Source organism: Mesoplodon densirostris, chromosome 3, assembly GCF_025265405.1.
Source record: "Mesoplodon densirostris isolate mMesDen1 chromosome 3, mMesDen1 primary haplotype, whole genome shotgun sequence".
Classification (NCBI taxonomy): domain Eukaryota; kingdom Metazoa; phylum Chordata; class Mammalia; order Artiodactyla; family Ziphiidae; genus Mesoplodon; species Mesoplodon densirostris.
In genome coordinates, this window is record NC_082663.1 from 13,539,227 (window position 1) to 13,554,250 (window position 15,024).

At 42.8% G+C, this 15,024-nt stretch overlaps 1 protein-coding gene across 1 annotated transcript in view; it reads left to right on the forward strand.

Annotated features, from left to right (window-relative positions):
* The first annotated feature begins 1,233 nt into the window (after window positions 1-1,233).
* Window positions 1,234-15,024, forward strand: part of FBXL7 (F-box and leucine rich repeat protein 7) — a 442,109-nt gene continuing 428,318 nt past the window's right edge. Inside the window, exon 1 of the mRNA XM_060092743.1 lies at window positions 1,234-1,529. Within this exon, the coding sequence (XP_059948726.1) occupies window positions 1,493-1,529 (37 nt within the window). The 5' untranslated portion in view covers window positions 1,234-1,492. The remainder of the gene's footprint in view (window positions 1,530-15,024) is intronic.

The following is a 15,024-nucleotide window of genomic DNA, read 5'->3' on the forward strand; positions in this document are numbered from 1 at the left end:
GGTATCATAAATGCTTATACTATATATATATATATATATATATATATATATATATATATATATATATATATATATATATACACACATATATGTATCACTATATAAGTTTAACTTAAAACATCTAACACCTCTAAGGAGAAATCGCACTGTGTGCTTGCTTCCGTACAAAGTAATTTGTGCTGTGAATGCCTCGGTCTTCACTAAGATGCAATGTTATAAAAATATAGGTATTTACATGGAAAGGGAATAAAACATTAAGAAGAATTTCCTTTTTCCATTTAAAGGAGGGAACACCAAAGGGCCATTTTAAGACTCTAGAAGTGCCATATAAAATCTCCAAAAGAGGTTGTAATGTATTAAACAAAGGTTAACACCAACCACAAGAAGAAAAAAAAAAAAATCATAGAAACGGGGAGAAAATACACTTCCTGGCTCGGAAGCTCTTAAAACTTCTGAGCCAGGAAACCTTCCGCACCGGGGCGGGGAATCTCTTTGGCTTTGCAGTGACTCCCTGCTAAGCTCCCCTCAAGTTTTCCCTCCCTCGCGTCTCCATTCCCCGCCTCAGTCCCAAACGTGGGAGCCACAGGAGGATACCAGCACGCCTACCTGGAGTTGTCAGACAGAATCAGCCGCTGATGCGTGTTGATTTTAAATGCCACCACACCTAAAATAGGCCATATTTGCAGGCAAACCCAAGGGATTTCAAACGACGCCCGGAAGCTCATCTTACTAACTAGGGGCCCAGCCGGTAAAAGAACAATAGTAAAATAGAGCCAAGAGCGTGTTCCTTCGCTCGAAGCGATTCGCTGGTGGCGCGCAGGGCCTGCGCCGAGCCTGGGGCTGGAAGCCGGAGCCCCGAAAAGGCGCGCTGCCCCTTTAAAAGGCCGCGCATCTCCGGGCCGGCCTTCCTCCCCGGGGCTCCAGCTGTGATTGACGCTGGGCGGCGAGAGGAGGCGCCTGGCGCTAACAAAAAGTCCGGCCCTTGGGCGAGCGGCGCCGGGCCGCGAGTCTCTGCTCGCTCCGGGCACCCGCAACAAGTGGCCGCCGCGCCCTCCCCGGGGAAGCCGCGGGTGCGCAGGGGCGCCCGGAGGAAGCGGCGGAGCCTGGGAGCCCCGGCCGCCCGCGCGGCTCAGCGTCCACCGCAGGGGGATCGGGGCGGGCGGATGGGGACCCGGCGGCGGCGGCGCGGCGAGCCTCTGGGCGGCCCCGGGGCGCGGGCTCTCCGCGGCGCTGCGCCCGCCGGCCCCGAACGCGGATTTTAAGGGCGGCGGCCGCCCCCGGCCCCACCCGGCGCAGTCGGGGGTGCCAGGAGGGGACGGAGCGCCCCCTCCCACCGGAGTGCGGGGGCCGCCCCCGTCCGGAGATCGGCCCCGGAGCGTGGGGTATGCGCAGCTGAAGGTCCCGTCGGGCGGGCTTTCCTCTGGCGGAGCGCGCAGGCGGTGCGCCCCACCTATGGAGTGTCCAGGGAGACGGCGGGCATGACGGCGGCAGGATGGGCGCGAACAATGGCAAGCAGTACGGCAGTGAGGGTGAGTGCGCCGCCGGTCCTCACAGCTCCCCGGTCGCGCCCCCTCCCTTCCCCTCGCCCTCCCGTCCGGGAAGGAAGATTCTCGCACGCTGCCGGGGCGCATCCCCATTTGGCACCCTGTCTGGGCCGTCACCTTCCCTTTTGGCTCTGAGTACTTCGGCGCCCCGAGGATGCTTTCCCACCGCGGGGATTTCTCTCTAAGCAGCTTCCCAGGTTGCCTTTGGGACGGCTCGAGTTGCATTTCTGTCTGTTTCTGAAACCATGTGCCTCAGTTTCCCTTCCCTGGGCATCTGGGGGTTCGGATGATGGTTTGGCAGAGGGCGGAAGACGTTTTTGAAAAACAACGCAGTGAAAAATTTCCCAGGCCTTTGTGCACCAGTCCCCGGGACTCTCCTGGAGCAGGAAAAACTTCTGGAAGAAGTTAAGTTTCCATTCTCTGCTCACTGCCCCCGAGCTGACAGCTTCGTAAAACTGACCACCTAGGGGCCGTGGGAGGCGAGGAGTGGCGGGGGGCTTTGTCTGGGCTCTCTCGGGGCTCGAGACGGGCAGAGGACCATCTGTTACGTGGGGCTGGAAATTGCACAGAAATATTGCCTGTCAAGTGGGAACTTGGAAGTTGGGGAAACTTTAAACTCCACCTACTCCTAAAAGGATGATGGATATGTGGGTTGGCTTCTCCCTCGCCCCTCCCCGCCTTTGCATAGAACCGTAGTGTTGTAACCCGGTTGATTAACTGCATGCCCCTCACATGCATACGGCAAAGGCATTTCCCGCAGTTCAGTAGTTAGGAAGGTTTGTCTTTTCGTGAACTTGGCTGGAGGGGAGTGGAAGAGACAGGGTCGGTTTTACAGCCCGCCCCCAGAGGACCGGCGGTTAGAAACGGGGTCCAGCGCCTGAAGACTGGTAGGAATGCAGAATGGCTCTTCAGCCTGTGGTGTTAGGGAAACTCCTATCATCCTCTTCAAAACTTTGAGCTGTGGCCACAGAATGTGGATGCCTCTCCCCATGTTTGCGTCTGTGTTCCTTCTCAGCAGCTTTGTGGAATTACAGCAGAAACCGATCCTAAAAAACCGTATCCACAAGAACCTTTTGTTTAAATCATTCTTTTCCAGAGCATCATGTTTTGAATTCCACATATATGTATGAAGTATATATATTTCCTTATTCTGGGCAGTTAATGTGAAAGAGATTTTTTTCCCTGACAATTTCTTTTTTAAAAAGTTAAAAGGTGGTCTTTTTAGAGAGCAACCGTGAAATTATGCCAAAAAAGATTATTGGAGAATCTTGGCCACTCCCCAAAACTTCTTGAAGTTAATGTTTTAAAAAATTGTGGAAAAATGAAAGATTAAGCCTCCTTACTCTGAGTTACTAAAGAAGCTTTCGGGGAGTGAAGTGTGTACTTGTCAGTTCTGGGTGTGCATACATTATGCTATTTGAACACTGGTGGGGGGAATGGACACCCCAAGAGGAACACAGGATCACTGCTCTGTGTTCTTCAACAAAACCCCTCACACTCTTCCTATTCCTATGCAACTTGTTCTTAGATCCCAGCGTTCTCGCACTGTACAGTGTGTGGTGTATGACTACTTCCTGTCTGAACAGTGGAGTTTTCAACCCTTGGGAGAGAAAAGGAGAGACAGAGAACTAATGTTCTCCAGCTGTTATCCGTAAATGCTACCTCTGCATTTTCACTTCAGCTGAAGCGAAATTTTACTGGGATCTGATTTAGATACACTGTGGACTTTTTATAGGAAAAATCTCTTGGGCTCAGCTGATTCAAGGGGACCAAAAGGAAGCTTTGGGAGGTAACTGAGTTTGGGCTGGAGGGACACGTTGTGTTCAGCCTTCATCAACCGTCTTCAAGTGCATCGCCATTCCTCTGTGATAGGTGTGGGGGAAAATAGAGAAATCGAATAACAAGAGCTTTTCAAAAATCTTTTCTCCCCCCCAGTTACACTGGGCCTCTCCTAATATATGTCATTATAATATATGTAATGTATTATATGGTTATAATATATGTAGTTGGGTATGGTCCGCTTTATTACATTGTGCTATTGGATGGTAAAATCTATGCAGATAAGCCTTTTGGAATTTGGTGTGTTAGTGCCACACCAAATCCTTATCTAAATCTTTCTTATCTAAAATGTCAACTTTCAAAGAAAGTGAAAGCAACCCCTAGACATAGTATTTCTATTATCAAAGCAGACTGAAAATTAAGAGAGTTTCATAGATTTAGTGCAATTTAGGTGTGGTATATTTCAAATTATCAACAAATGCATATCCACAGAATGGCTCAGTGAGAGATCCCCCAACTATAAAACATTGGTGTTTGCGTATACGTCAAAAAACTGTAACTTCAGTATATTTTACTTACTAGTGGAGCTGACACTGCCATGTAAATGGCCCTGAAATTTTACAGATATTGTTGTGAATGATTAGAACTTTCAAAACTTCAGTATTTCATCTGTAATCTCACTTTCTCCTGCTCCTGGAAAATATCTTTTTTATTAAAAAAAAATATTCCCAAGACTTACCTTAGCAGGTGCAATGAGACAGAGGCTTCCTACTTCGGCATCGTTCCAGGTCCCGCAGCAGCAGGATCACCTGGGAGCTTGTCAGCAAAGCAGAATCTGAACCACTTATCACATGCATGTTAGAAGCTCAAGGCAGTTCTGGTATGGGATGCAAAGCACTGGTCTGAGAGTCTAGAAATTTGATTCCAGCTTCAAATTACCTACTGTGACCTTGCTCAGTTGTCCCCAGATCTTAAGGTCTTTCTTCTAAAGAGTGAGGAGATAATTTTTTTTTATTGGCTTTATTTGTCATGCTTATCCTTGAGCACGCAGTCCTTCATTTTAGTTTGCTCTTATAATGCCTTAATGGACCACTTAACAGAGATTCGCCTTGGGAAGACATGTTATAATAAATAGGGAAGTTAAGACTGTTATTGCCCTGAAATCAGTAGATGCCCCAATCCCTTTGTTAGCCCCTTTACCCTCATCTCTATCTTCCTTAGTTATTCCCACTTCCTCTCTTAACTCAGTCTCTGCTTTTTCTCCTGAGATTAAAGTTATGTGTTTATCAATATTGGGTGTTTCCAGTGTTTTGTTTTCCTAAATACTTAGTGAACGTTCAGGTTAATGATTTAGTTCGCAGCCTTTAGGCAGACTTGGATTTGGCTCCAGGAAAACGTTGCCACACCACTGCTGATGTTCAGCTTTCTAGAAATATAAGCGAATGTCTAAATGATTAGTATGTTCCGGTCAACTCTTATTATGGAGGGCTGATTTTTTCTCTTTGTCTTCTTTCATAAAGTTTAAGTTACAGCCCATGTGTAGAAATCTGGAGAATAAGCTAAGGTGATTCAAAGCCATTAGAACCATTAGCTTTGACTCCAGTTAAACTAAATAAACAAATCTCTCTGTTCAAGTACTGAGAGAGGAGCTGCTTTTCCTGCCTTTTAAGGTTTCCAGCCTCACCCTCACTTACTCAGTGGTTTCGTTTGTTATGTTTATTCTACTCCAGCAGGGCTGAGTCTGTCGTCCTTACACTGTTAACAGCTCCTTTGTAAAATCCTGCCTGTCGTTGAATTGGAGCTGCTGAGGCCTTATGATGGGGCTTGACCTTGGTAGCTCTGCTGCTCTATCAACGCCCTGAGTCCCTTTTCACCATCTCAGATCTGTGCTTCTCAGATATGTTGCCTGGGAGCATAAATCATCACCAATCCATCACCACTTCGGGAAGCATATCTTGAAAGAATAATAACGATGGCAAGTAACATTTATTGAATGCTTACTTTGTTCAGGCATGATCCTGAGCCCTTCATGTACACTGACTCTTGTTGTTACCGAGTCCAAGCTCACTCTGCTCGCTGCACGACAGGCCAGTAAATCGGGAGACGAGGTATTGAGGCAAGGAATAGCAACTTTATTCGGAAAGCCGGGCGTCCAAGAAGATGGCAGACTAGGGTCCCAGAGTACCATCTTCTGGGGTCTGGATGCTAGTTTCTTTTATAGAACAGAGAAGGGGAGGAGGTGAGGAAGTAAAATAAAAAGGCCATAGGTCTTGCAAAACATCTCCTGGTTTGGCCAGCCTCAGGGAGCGGATGTGTTACTTTCTTCTTTCTTGCGGCCATTCACAGGTGGGCAGACTGTTTCCCTGTGAACTGAACAAAGGCACTTTAGTTTGACATGTAGGCAGAGGGGCGGGGTTCCCTGAGGGAGGCCGTTAGGTATGCCAATAGCTGTAGACAACATCCTTTTAGTGATTATAGTAACAAAAAGCAACAGGAGAGCAAAGGTTAAAGTAAAAGAAACAGATCCAACAGGGTGTCAGATTTTGTTCTTCCCTGTTACAATGTAATTCTCATGACAATCCTGATCCTATGGGGCAGGTGTTCCTATGTCTCCATTTTACTGATGAGGAAACAGAGGTGCAGAGGGATGATCATTTTCCCAAGATCCTACAGGTAGCATAGGTGGAATTGGGACTCAGGGCCAAGGCTGTCTAAGCCCAGAATTACTTATTCATTCTTTCATTCAACCAGTATATGTTGACTTCTTATTTCCTACCATGTGCCAGGAACTCCTCTAGATTCTTGGAATACAACAGTAAACAACAGATCAAGATCCTGTCCTGGTCAATCTTACCTTCATCTGTGTGCACGTGTCCACGTGTGTTGGGAGGGAGGTGAAATGGAACAGTTAACACGTGTGCACACAGGCACAGTCATTTAGTAAACCACCTGGTAAGTTCTAAGGGGCCAAGTCTCTGCATAAAGAAAATTGTCAAATTAAGACTGATGGGGGGACTTCCCTGGTGGTCCAGTGGTTAAGACTTTGCCTTCCAATGCAGGGGGTGCCGGTTTCATCCCTAGTTGGGGAGCTAAGATCCCATATGCCTCCTGGCCAAAAAAACTAAAACATAAAAAACAGAAGCAATATTGTAACAAGTTCAATAAAGACTTTAAAAAAATGGTCCACATCTAAGAAATCTTAAAAAAAAAAAAAAGACTGATGGGAGTTGGGAAGAGAAGGGTGTGGCAATTTTAATTAGAGTAGTCACTGTGGGCCTTATGGAAAAATTGGCATTTAGACGGAAACTTAAAAGAAGTGAGGGACTAAGCCCTGAGGATCCATGCAGCATATTGACTGTTCCTTTCAACCACTGTGCTCTACCAAAGTGAATACTCTTTTTGCCGGAGGGCTTGCATCATCATTTTATGCAAGTGTAAAAGTGTAACATCATCAGTCTTCTGTAAGTAGTCAGCTAGAGTGGAACGGAGTCAGTCTGGCCACTGGGCATATTTTTTGCCTAGAGTCTTTACAAATATGTTTTATCCAATGGTGTTCTAGCAGATGGGTTGTGACTGCTTCTGTAGGGAGGGGAGGGGGAGCCTAGGAGATGCCCTTCATCCTGCAACCAGTAGATGTGGCCTGACTTACTGGATGTGTGACTGCTCCCCCAAAGATCTCTCCAAAGGTCTCTGTAATTCTTAGATGGATGTCGCTCTTTATCTTTTGCCTCCAGCAAATAAATTCATTCTGATGAAAATCAGAAGATATATGATAGTGTTTCCACTGTTTGGCTCAAACCAAAGCATTAGTGAAGCTCTCAGTACCATTTTTGGTCTGACAGTGTTTTCAGAGATTTGAGGAATCTTTCTGCATATTTAAAACAGAGAAGAGAGGTAACTTTTCATTCTCCTTCAGAATCAACTCATCTCAACTTTGTATCAGCTCTCTCTGCCCTTTGAAACAGAAAGGATTCTGGGTTGATTTTGAGTAATTAATCATCACTTTTTTTTTTTTTTTTTTGCGGTACGCCGGCCTCTTTACTCTTGTGGCCTCTCCCGTTGTGGAGCACAGGCTCTGGACGCGCAGGCTCAGCGGCCATGGCTCACGGGCCTAGCCGCTCTGCGGCACGTGGGATCCTCCTGGACCGGGGCACGAACCCGTGTCCCCTGCATTGGCAGGTGGACTCGTAACCACTGCGCCACCAGGGAAGCCCGATAATCACTTTTACCCGTAGCCCTTATTGAGTGGTGTGTCTGGAAGTTGATTAGACTACTTGGCTTGGCTCTTTGACTGATGGAAACTCCTAGATATCACGCACCATGGCATTTGGAATGTAGTAAAATATGTGACAGTATCTTGAATAAAATCTAGAGTGAATTAATTCTCTGAATAATGAAGAAAGGGATAAATGAAGTTTAGAAACTTAATAACTTAAAAAATAATATTTAAAGAGCTGTTATGATGAAGGTTAAATTTCAGAGTGCTGAGCAAAGACCAAGATATGTAAGTTACTAGCACGTAGGTAGATTTGACTCAGTCTGAGAAAGAGTTAATGATTAGAGCTGCCCACATCTGAGACTGGCTGCCTAGTGAGGAAGTGAGTCCTCCCACATGGGAAGGGAGATCACAGTAAAGATTGTGGTGCTAGAGATTTCTGCATCAAATAAGAGGTCTAATAGGACCCTACACCAAGATCCCTAGCAAACAATTTGCCATGTACAGTTATTTATTTTTTAAATTGAAGTATGGTTGATTTACAATGTTGTGTTAGTTTCAGGTGTACAGCAAAGTGATTCAATTATACATACATACATATCTATTTTTTTCAGATTCTTTTCCATTATTGGTTATTACAAAATAGTTCCCTGTACTCTACAAAACAGTTCCCTGTGCTCTACAAAATAGTTCCCTGTGTTCTGCAGTAGGTCCTTGTTGGTTATCTGTTTTATATATAGTAGTGTGTATACGTTAATCCCAAATTCCTAATTTATCCCTCCCCCCTTTCCCATTTGGTGACCATAAATTTGTTTTCTGTGTCTGTGGGTTGCAGTCATGTTTGATGAAGGGTTATTGTTTGATTTGAACTCATATTGCTACTTCCCCCCCTTAATACGTTTCTATCCTTGTAGTTGTTGAAAAGTACTATCCCCACTTCCTCTAGGTTAATTTTCTCTCTCTGTTACTATGTGTTTTTGTCTTTTTAGATATATTTAGATATTAATTGGAAAATCAACTGATTTTATTTGTTTCCCTGCCTTTGGTGGTACATAATCTCCTGAACCAAAAATTGGGTTTGATAAATGACATGTCCTATTTTCAGTGCAGTAATGGATACAGACTCTACCTACTGTGCCTTTTATTATGACCCTAAAACATATAGATCTCCTGAAGTTGAAGCAAGACCCTGAATTGTGCTTGTGTTGACTATCTTGAATTAATGTTTTAACTTTGTTGATAAGACTTAATTGGCATCATTGGTTAGTGACATCTGATCAGAAGCTACAAATTGACTAGAATCTCACGAAGACATCATCTTTCTTAAGGAGCCCTGACTCCTTTTTGTTCAGCACCATGTCTTCTGTGCATGAGCTAGACAGGCAGTTCTGCCACGTGGTGATAAAGTCCATATCTGCTGAACTTTCCTAGAATGTAGCTTTTTTTGGGTTTTGGTTACAGAAATTTAGACCTCTTTTTCCATCTACTCACCGCATTAAATCTCTAGATAGAATAAGACTTTTGCTTTAAGGAAGTTCAGTATCTAACTGGAAAGCTAGGCAGGGAGGCCAGTGATTTCAGAACAAGATGATAAATGCTGATTCACAGAGGGACCCTACTTTTCCAACGTGCTAAGTATGAATGTAAGTGATAAGTGGGAAGTGGGCATAAGACTAGAGCAGCTCTAAATAATGACAGCACTGGACAATATCTGCAACTCCCCAAACATCTAAAGGATGCACATATTTTCTAAAACAACGACAACAATAACAACATATACACACCACTATATATAAAGTAGATAACCAACAAGGACCTACTATGTAGCACAGGGAACTATACTCAATATTTTGTAATAACCTATAAGGGAAGAGAATCTGAAGAAGAATATATATATATATATATATATATATATATATATATATATATATACACACACACACACACACACACACACTATATAATATATATTATATGCATATATATTATATATATATATCGGAATCACAGTGCTGTATGCCTGAAACGAACATGATATTTATAAATCAGCTATAGTTCAATTAAAAAAAGAAAACAGGTAAATTGGAGGGGGAGTCACTTACACTCTTGGGAGAAACTAAATCTTTTGTTAGGAGTCTTTCCCTAATTGTTCCTGAAAATCTTCGTGTTCCATGGGAACATATCGTTTATTCCATGGGAAGTGGTTCTTGTGGGACCTGTAAGCAAGGACCTTGGAAGGCTTCAGAGGAGGGGCAGGAGCATCTGACCAGCCTAGGTCCTCACCACACCTGTACCCTGCAACCAAGGAGAATGGGAGCCTGCAGGCAGATGCTTTTTAAGTGTGCTAGTTCACACCCCAAAGATGTACAACTTTCAGACTTCTGACATGACTGATTATGAACCAACTCTGAATTTTCCTGAGTAATGAAATCTAAACACGTGGTCACCATTCTCCCGGTTCCCCGGGTGAAGGAGTGTCGACTTTGTCTGGAGCCGTAAATCTTTATTAGGTTGTGCATTAGATATGCTCACTCTATCAATCCCTATTTAACTTCTAAACCAGTAACAAAATGAAAAACAGTTGTTAACACCGCACAAACTCATAATTGTAACTTTAGAAGCCTTGAGCAACTTGTAGAAATGTTATTAAAACATTTTTTTGTTTGCTACCCTTTCTGTGGTAAATTCCTGTGCTACATTTTCCAAGCAGATGTAGCAGTGGAAAGGGAATCAGAATTTCTAGAGAAAAATTTCAGGAATTTTTCTTCTGCTCATGGATTGACCTTCTGGCTGCGAGTCACCCACTTTTTGGCAAGGCAGAGAAGTCAGGAAAAGGATCCTTGTATGTGCAGTTGAACCTCTGACCCGATGGAGTACTCGAATTGAATCTCAGGAGCCTCTGGGTTAGGTCCAAGTCTAAGGCTATGTCTTCCACCGTCCAGCTGTCGGAGGTGGCTCAGACCCCAGGGAGAGGAAGAACAAGTATGAGACTGAGGGTGGAGTGGAAGAAACATAAATAAGAGGAGAGGGAAGAAGAGAAGAAATTCAGAGAGAACTGCTGTTAGGGCACTGATTGCCCTCTTCCGTAAAGAACGGAATCACTGTTCTACTTAGTGCTCTTTTCTTACAAATATCTTAGCTCAAGGAACAAAAACAATTACTAATAGATACTTGGTAGGCTTGGCTGTTGCCAAGTTTACTGTACTTTTGGTCATTTCAGTAATAGTAACAATTACTGAGCACTTAGTAGATGCTACTTCCCTCTCCGAGCATGTTACAAACACTCATTCCTGTAGTTCAGGACAGCCAGGGATGCGGGCACAGATCATGTGATTTTACAGTTGCCAACATAGGAGCTTCGAGGCAAGGCGGACTGACTGCCCAGGGCACAGAGCTGGTGAGTGGTCCAGTCTGGTCTGAAATCCCTGTGGCTGTGCTGGTTTTTGTGCCCGTCTCCGCTGTGCCCCTGACCCCCTCCTGCCTGGGCATGTCAGTTGCAGCCAGAGTCTTTCCTGATCTTTGTTTTGTTTGTTTCAAAGGACTGCAGTGACTGCAAAGTAGCCCGTTGAAAATGAAAATGACAGTTTTATGTATGGATGCGGTGAACAAAAATGAAAGACATCTTTGGAAGGAAACTTTCAACTCACTTTACCTGGCTCTCCCAAGGGCCAATTAACTGCTCATTAGGCACCAATCTGCTGACAAATTGGCAGGCTGACTAGTGTCTCTGAGGATGGCAGCCTGTAAAATAATTAGCATATTCTGTAGAGTCTTCAGAGCGCCTAGTAGAGCTGGGAGGCTGTCCCACTTCACCCCAGAGTGTTACCAAATTATCTTGGTGCCGGGATAGCTTTTGACCTGGGACGGCCACCTGCTCACAAACAAAAGCTAACGGAGGACTGAAAGAGGTGCGCACATTTTCCTTCCTAAATAGTTTATAAGTTATATCTTGTGTATTTCCCTCTGGTTTCAAAAGTACGGATTTGAAACAGCCATTAATGTGGGGAATTATTCCAATATGTATTTGTATTTGCCTTTATCTTTGCTAGCCCCTGGGAGACTTCTCCCTGAGTATGTCTAGGAAATTGCTTTGGAAACTATAAAGCGTTTCAGAAATTAATCTCATTTATCATCACAGGGACTGTGGGAGGGGTGTCTGCCATGATCCGCAGTTTGTAGATGAGGAAACTGAGGCCTTGGCAGGTTAAATGATTTGCCTTGATTTTACAGTTGAGAATAGATGGGGTCATTCCGATTCTAAATTTAGTCCACTTTCCATCATAATATGGCTTCCCTTAAAATGCTACAAGAAAAAAGAATATAATCATGTTAGGGTATTATCACCAGGCATCTGTGACAGTATTTTAAATTGCTTGCACCCAAGGATGAAAGTGGGGGTCTGCAAGTATCCATCCTGTCCTTTAATTGCTTTTGGAGCTCTAGTATTGAGAGAAGCAGAGAAGCCTGCTCCCCCTTGGTCGTCTCAGGCCACAGAGCTGTGCCACTGCTCAGGGAAGCAGCCTTGCAGTGGTAAGATGATTATAATGAGAATGCAGAGTGAATTGTTAGATAAATATTCAGGACAAGATGACCTTGTTTGTTAGGGTATCACTTGCTAGCTGATAAAACTCAGCTGGGGCTGTGAGGGGTGTTTCCTTCTGAAAGCTTCTGCTCTATTTTACTTTTGGGAGGATCAGAGAATCAACTCTAAAATTGGGGCCGATCAGCATCACTGGAGTCCTTATTGTCTTCAGTCTTCTGGTTTCCTTTGCTGTTGAAGAACCGCATTGTTCAGAGGTCTTTGGAAGTGTTTAGGTCCTGGACAAGCCCTTTAGGATGAGTTGCTATGAGAGGTCACTGAGGTTCTGATGTTGTTGTGATAGAAATCACACTGTCATTTAGCCTTTAATTGCTTTACTTTCCACTCATTGTCCTCTAGTTTACTGTCTATTTTTTTGTTTTTTTTCTGTTTCTTGTTCCTTTGTATTTATTTATTGCCCATCCTACCCCATGCTTACCCGACATGACTGTAACCCTCTTCACGTGTTAGGTCCTTAATATATTTTTGCTAAACAAATACATGAGGATGAATCTGTAGCCACTATCTTTACTGGATCTAAAAAAGCCTATGAAAACTCTATCATATTTTCAGTGAACTTTTCTTAGACTTGAACATTTTACTCTTAAAAGAAGGTTTTTCTGGGCATGTTTTTTTCTGAGGATATTCTAACTTGGACTTCATTTTGAACAATGTGGATCTATCTTATGGATGAAAATAGCTTGTGTACTTAAGGAAAAATGAAATATGTATTTTTTAGCATTGCTGAAAACAATTGCAGAAGACATTTCAACTTTACTGATTTACAGTATTGTGGACTTAATTATTTTCAATGAGAAAAATGAAATATGTATTTTTCAGCATTGCTGAAAACAATTGCAGAAGACATTTCAACTTCACTGATTTACAGTATTGTGGAGTTAATTATTTTCAATGAGTATTGAGTAGAATGCTGCTGTCTATTTTTTATTGCAAATTGTATTGTTTGGTAATATTTGTTTCAGCTGCTTTGGAAATTGAGTTTACGTGACAATTTAAGTAAATCAATCTAGAAAGCATTTAAAAATTGATGTTTAAATTAATAAATTACTCCTTTGGCTCTGTTCTCTGGATTAAAGAGTTATAGCATTATGAATCCTTTAAATTTATATATTCATCTACTTCATGCTGAGGGCTCTGCATCTTTGTTTTTCTCCTTTTTATTATGCAAAATACAAAAGTTATTAGATGTATCTGGTATTATTGGAATGGTTTCTCGTAGGTTTTCTGTTTCTGGCTTCCCTCCTTACTAAAATCAGAAGTGAAATAATCAATTTCGGAAAAAAAGAAAAACATTATTGAGCTGTAGTGTGTGTATATGTGTATACATACACGAGATTATTTAAACAACCCTTTTCTATAAATTCAGCAAAATTCATTATTCCTCACATCTGTTTTTTTCTGTAAATGAAGAGAAATATGTAACCTATAAGGAATTAAAAAATACAATTAAAATTAAAGTGCCATTTTTTTTAATAGTATGGTATCTGTTAGAGGAACAGCTTTAGACAAAGGGTCACCGTAAGAATCAAACTAAAGAAGAAGCAAATAGTCCAACACACAAGCTTTCTGAGATGGAACTTGGGATAGAGGTGTCTGTAGTTTATGAACAGACCTGAAATGGTTCTGTGACATGATATCTGCTTGGAACTGTATGTTTTAGTTTGTTTGTTTACCTGAATATGTGTTCAGCTCAGATGAGTGGATATAATCTCTGTTGGTGAGAATTGTACTCTGCATGGCACTGAGCCTGGTTGACGTTTGTTTTGAAGTGCCAGAGCGTAAATTCAGATTCACAGGCAGCATTCATACACTCATTTTTGTATTTTGGTTTTTGATTTTAAAGATCAACAGCTGCTCCGTTGGTTGAAAAGATTTATGTAGCCCCATTTGGACAATGTATATTGTGGAGACTACTTATGAAAATAAATTTCAAGACATGACATTTCTGTCCTGAACAGCTTACTTTTCACATCTCATTTTGCATCCACTTTGCCTACTTAATTATATTTTAATAATTTTCTCTATTTTCCATCTCTCCCAAAGACCTCTCTTGTTGATCACCCTGTGAGCTTGTTTTGAGAGACAGCATTTCCTTGGGGAGTCTTTCTCCATTCCTGAAGCCACAACATGAACTGAGCAATAAAAAGCCAATTCCCTCCCCTTGGTTGTGCTTCAAATAGTCATTTCTTTGATACAGCCTAATAAAAACAGGAAAAGGATCATTTTTAAATGCTTTGGTTGGGGTTGCTTTACTTCCAATAAGGAAAATTGCCTCACAAGGGGGAGCATGGGTAATAAAGTTACAACTAACTGAGTAATTGTATTCAGTCTAGCTGTCAAAATCTCCAAGCTGCTGCCTGCAGATCTAACTTAATCGTGGGATTGCTGTGTGTCCACTGTGGTGTGTAGATTTGAATTTGCTGCTGTTGATCAACTCTTCACAGTTAATGGAGTTGAACTTCAAATGCTCCTGGAGAGGTTTGTTATGTGTGGGGTATTTTCCTTCACAATCTTTGTAAGCCTTGAGGCAGGTAATAAAAGGGCTTTGAGGGTAGACCAAGAATGACACATGTAATAGAATCTTGGATGTGTTCATGGTGAAATTGACCACAGATCAGCTGACAGTGAAAGAGACTGAGGCACAAAGAAATGAAAGAGTTTGGTTAAGGTCATACGGAGTCCAGGTGTTTCTTTTAAATCCATTTCTTTCTTACTCACCATGCTTCATGCCCTTTTTTCTTACTTTCAGAAGATTTGAGGTGAATGTAGTGGCTGTTTTCCTTCTCTGTGCAGTTAGCCCCTCCGGAACTGACTCTCTCATACCCCCAGCATGGCTCAGGGCTTCTCTGGAAATTACTGTCACTCAGGGCAAGGGAGCAGACCCC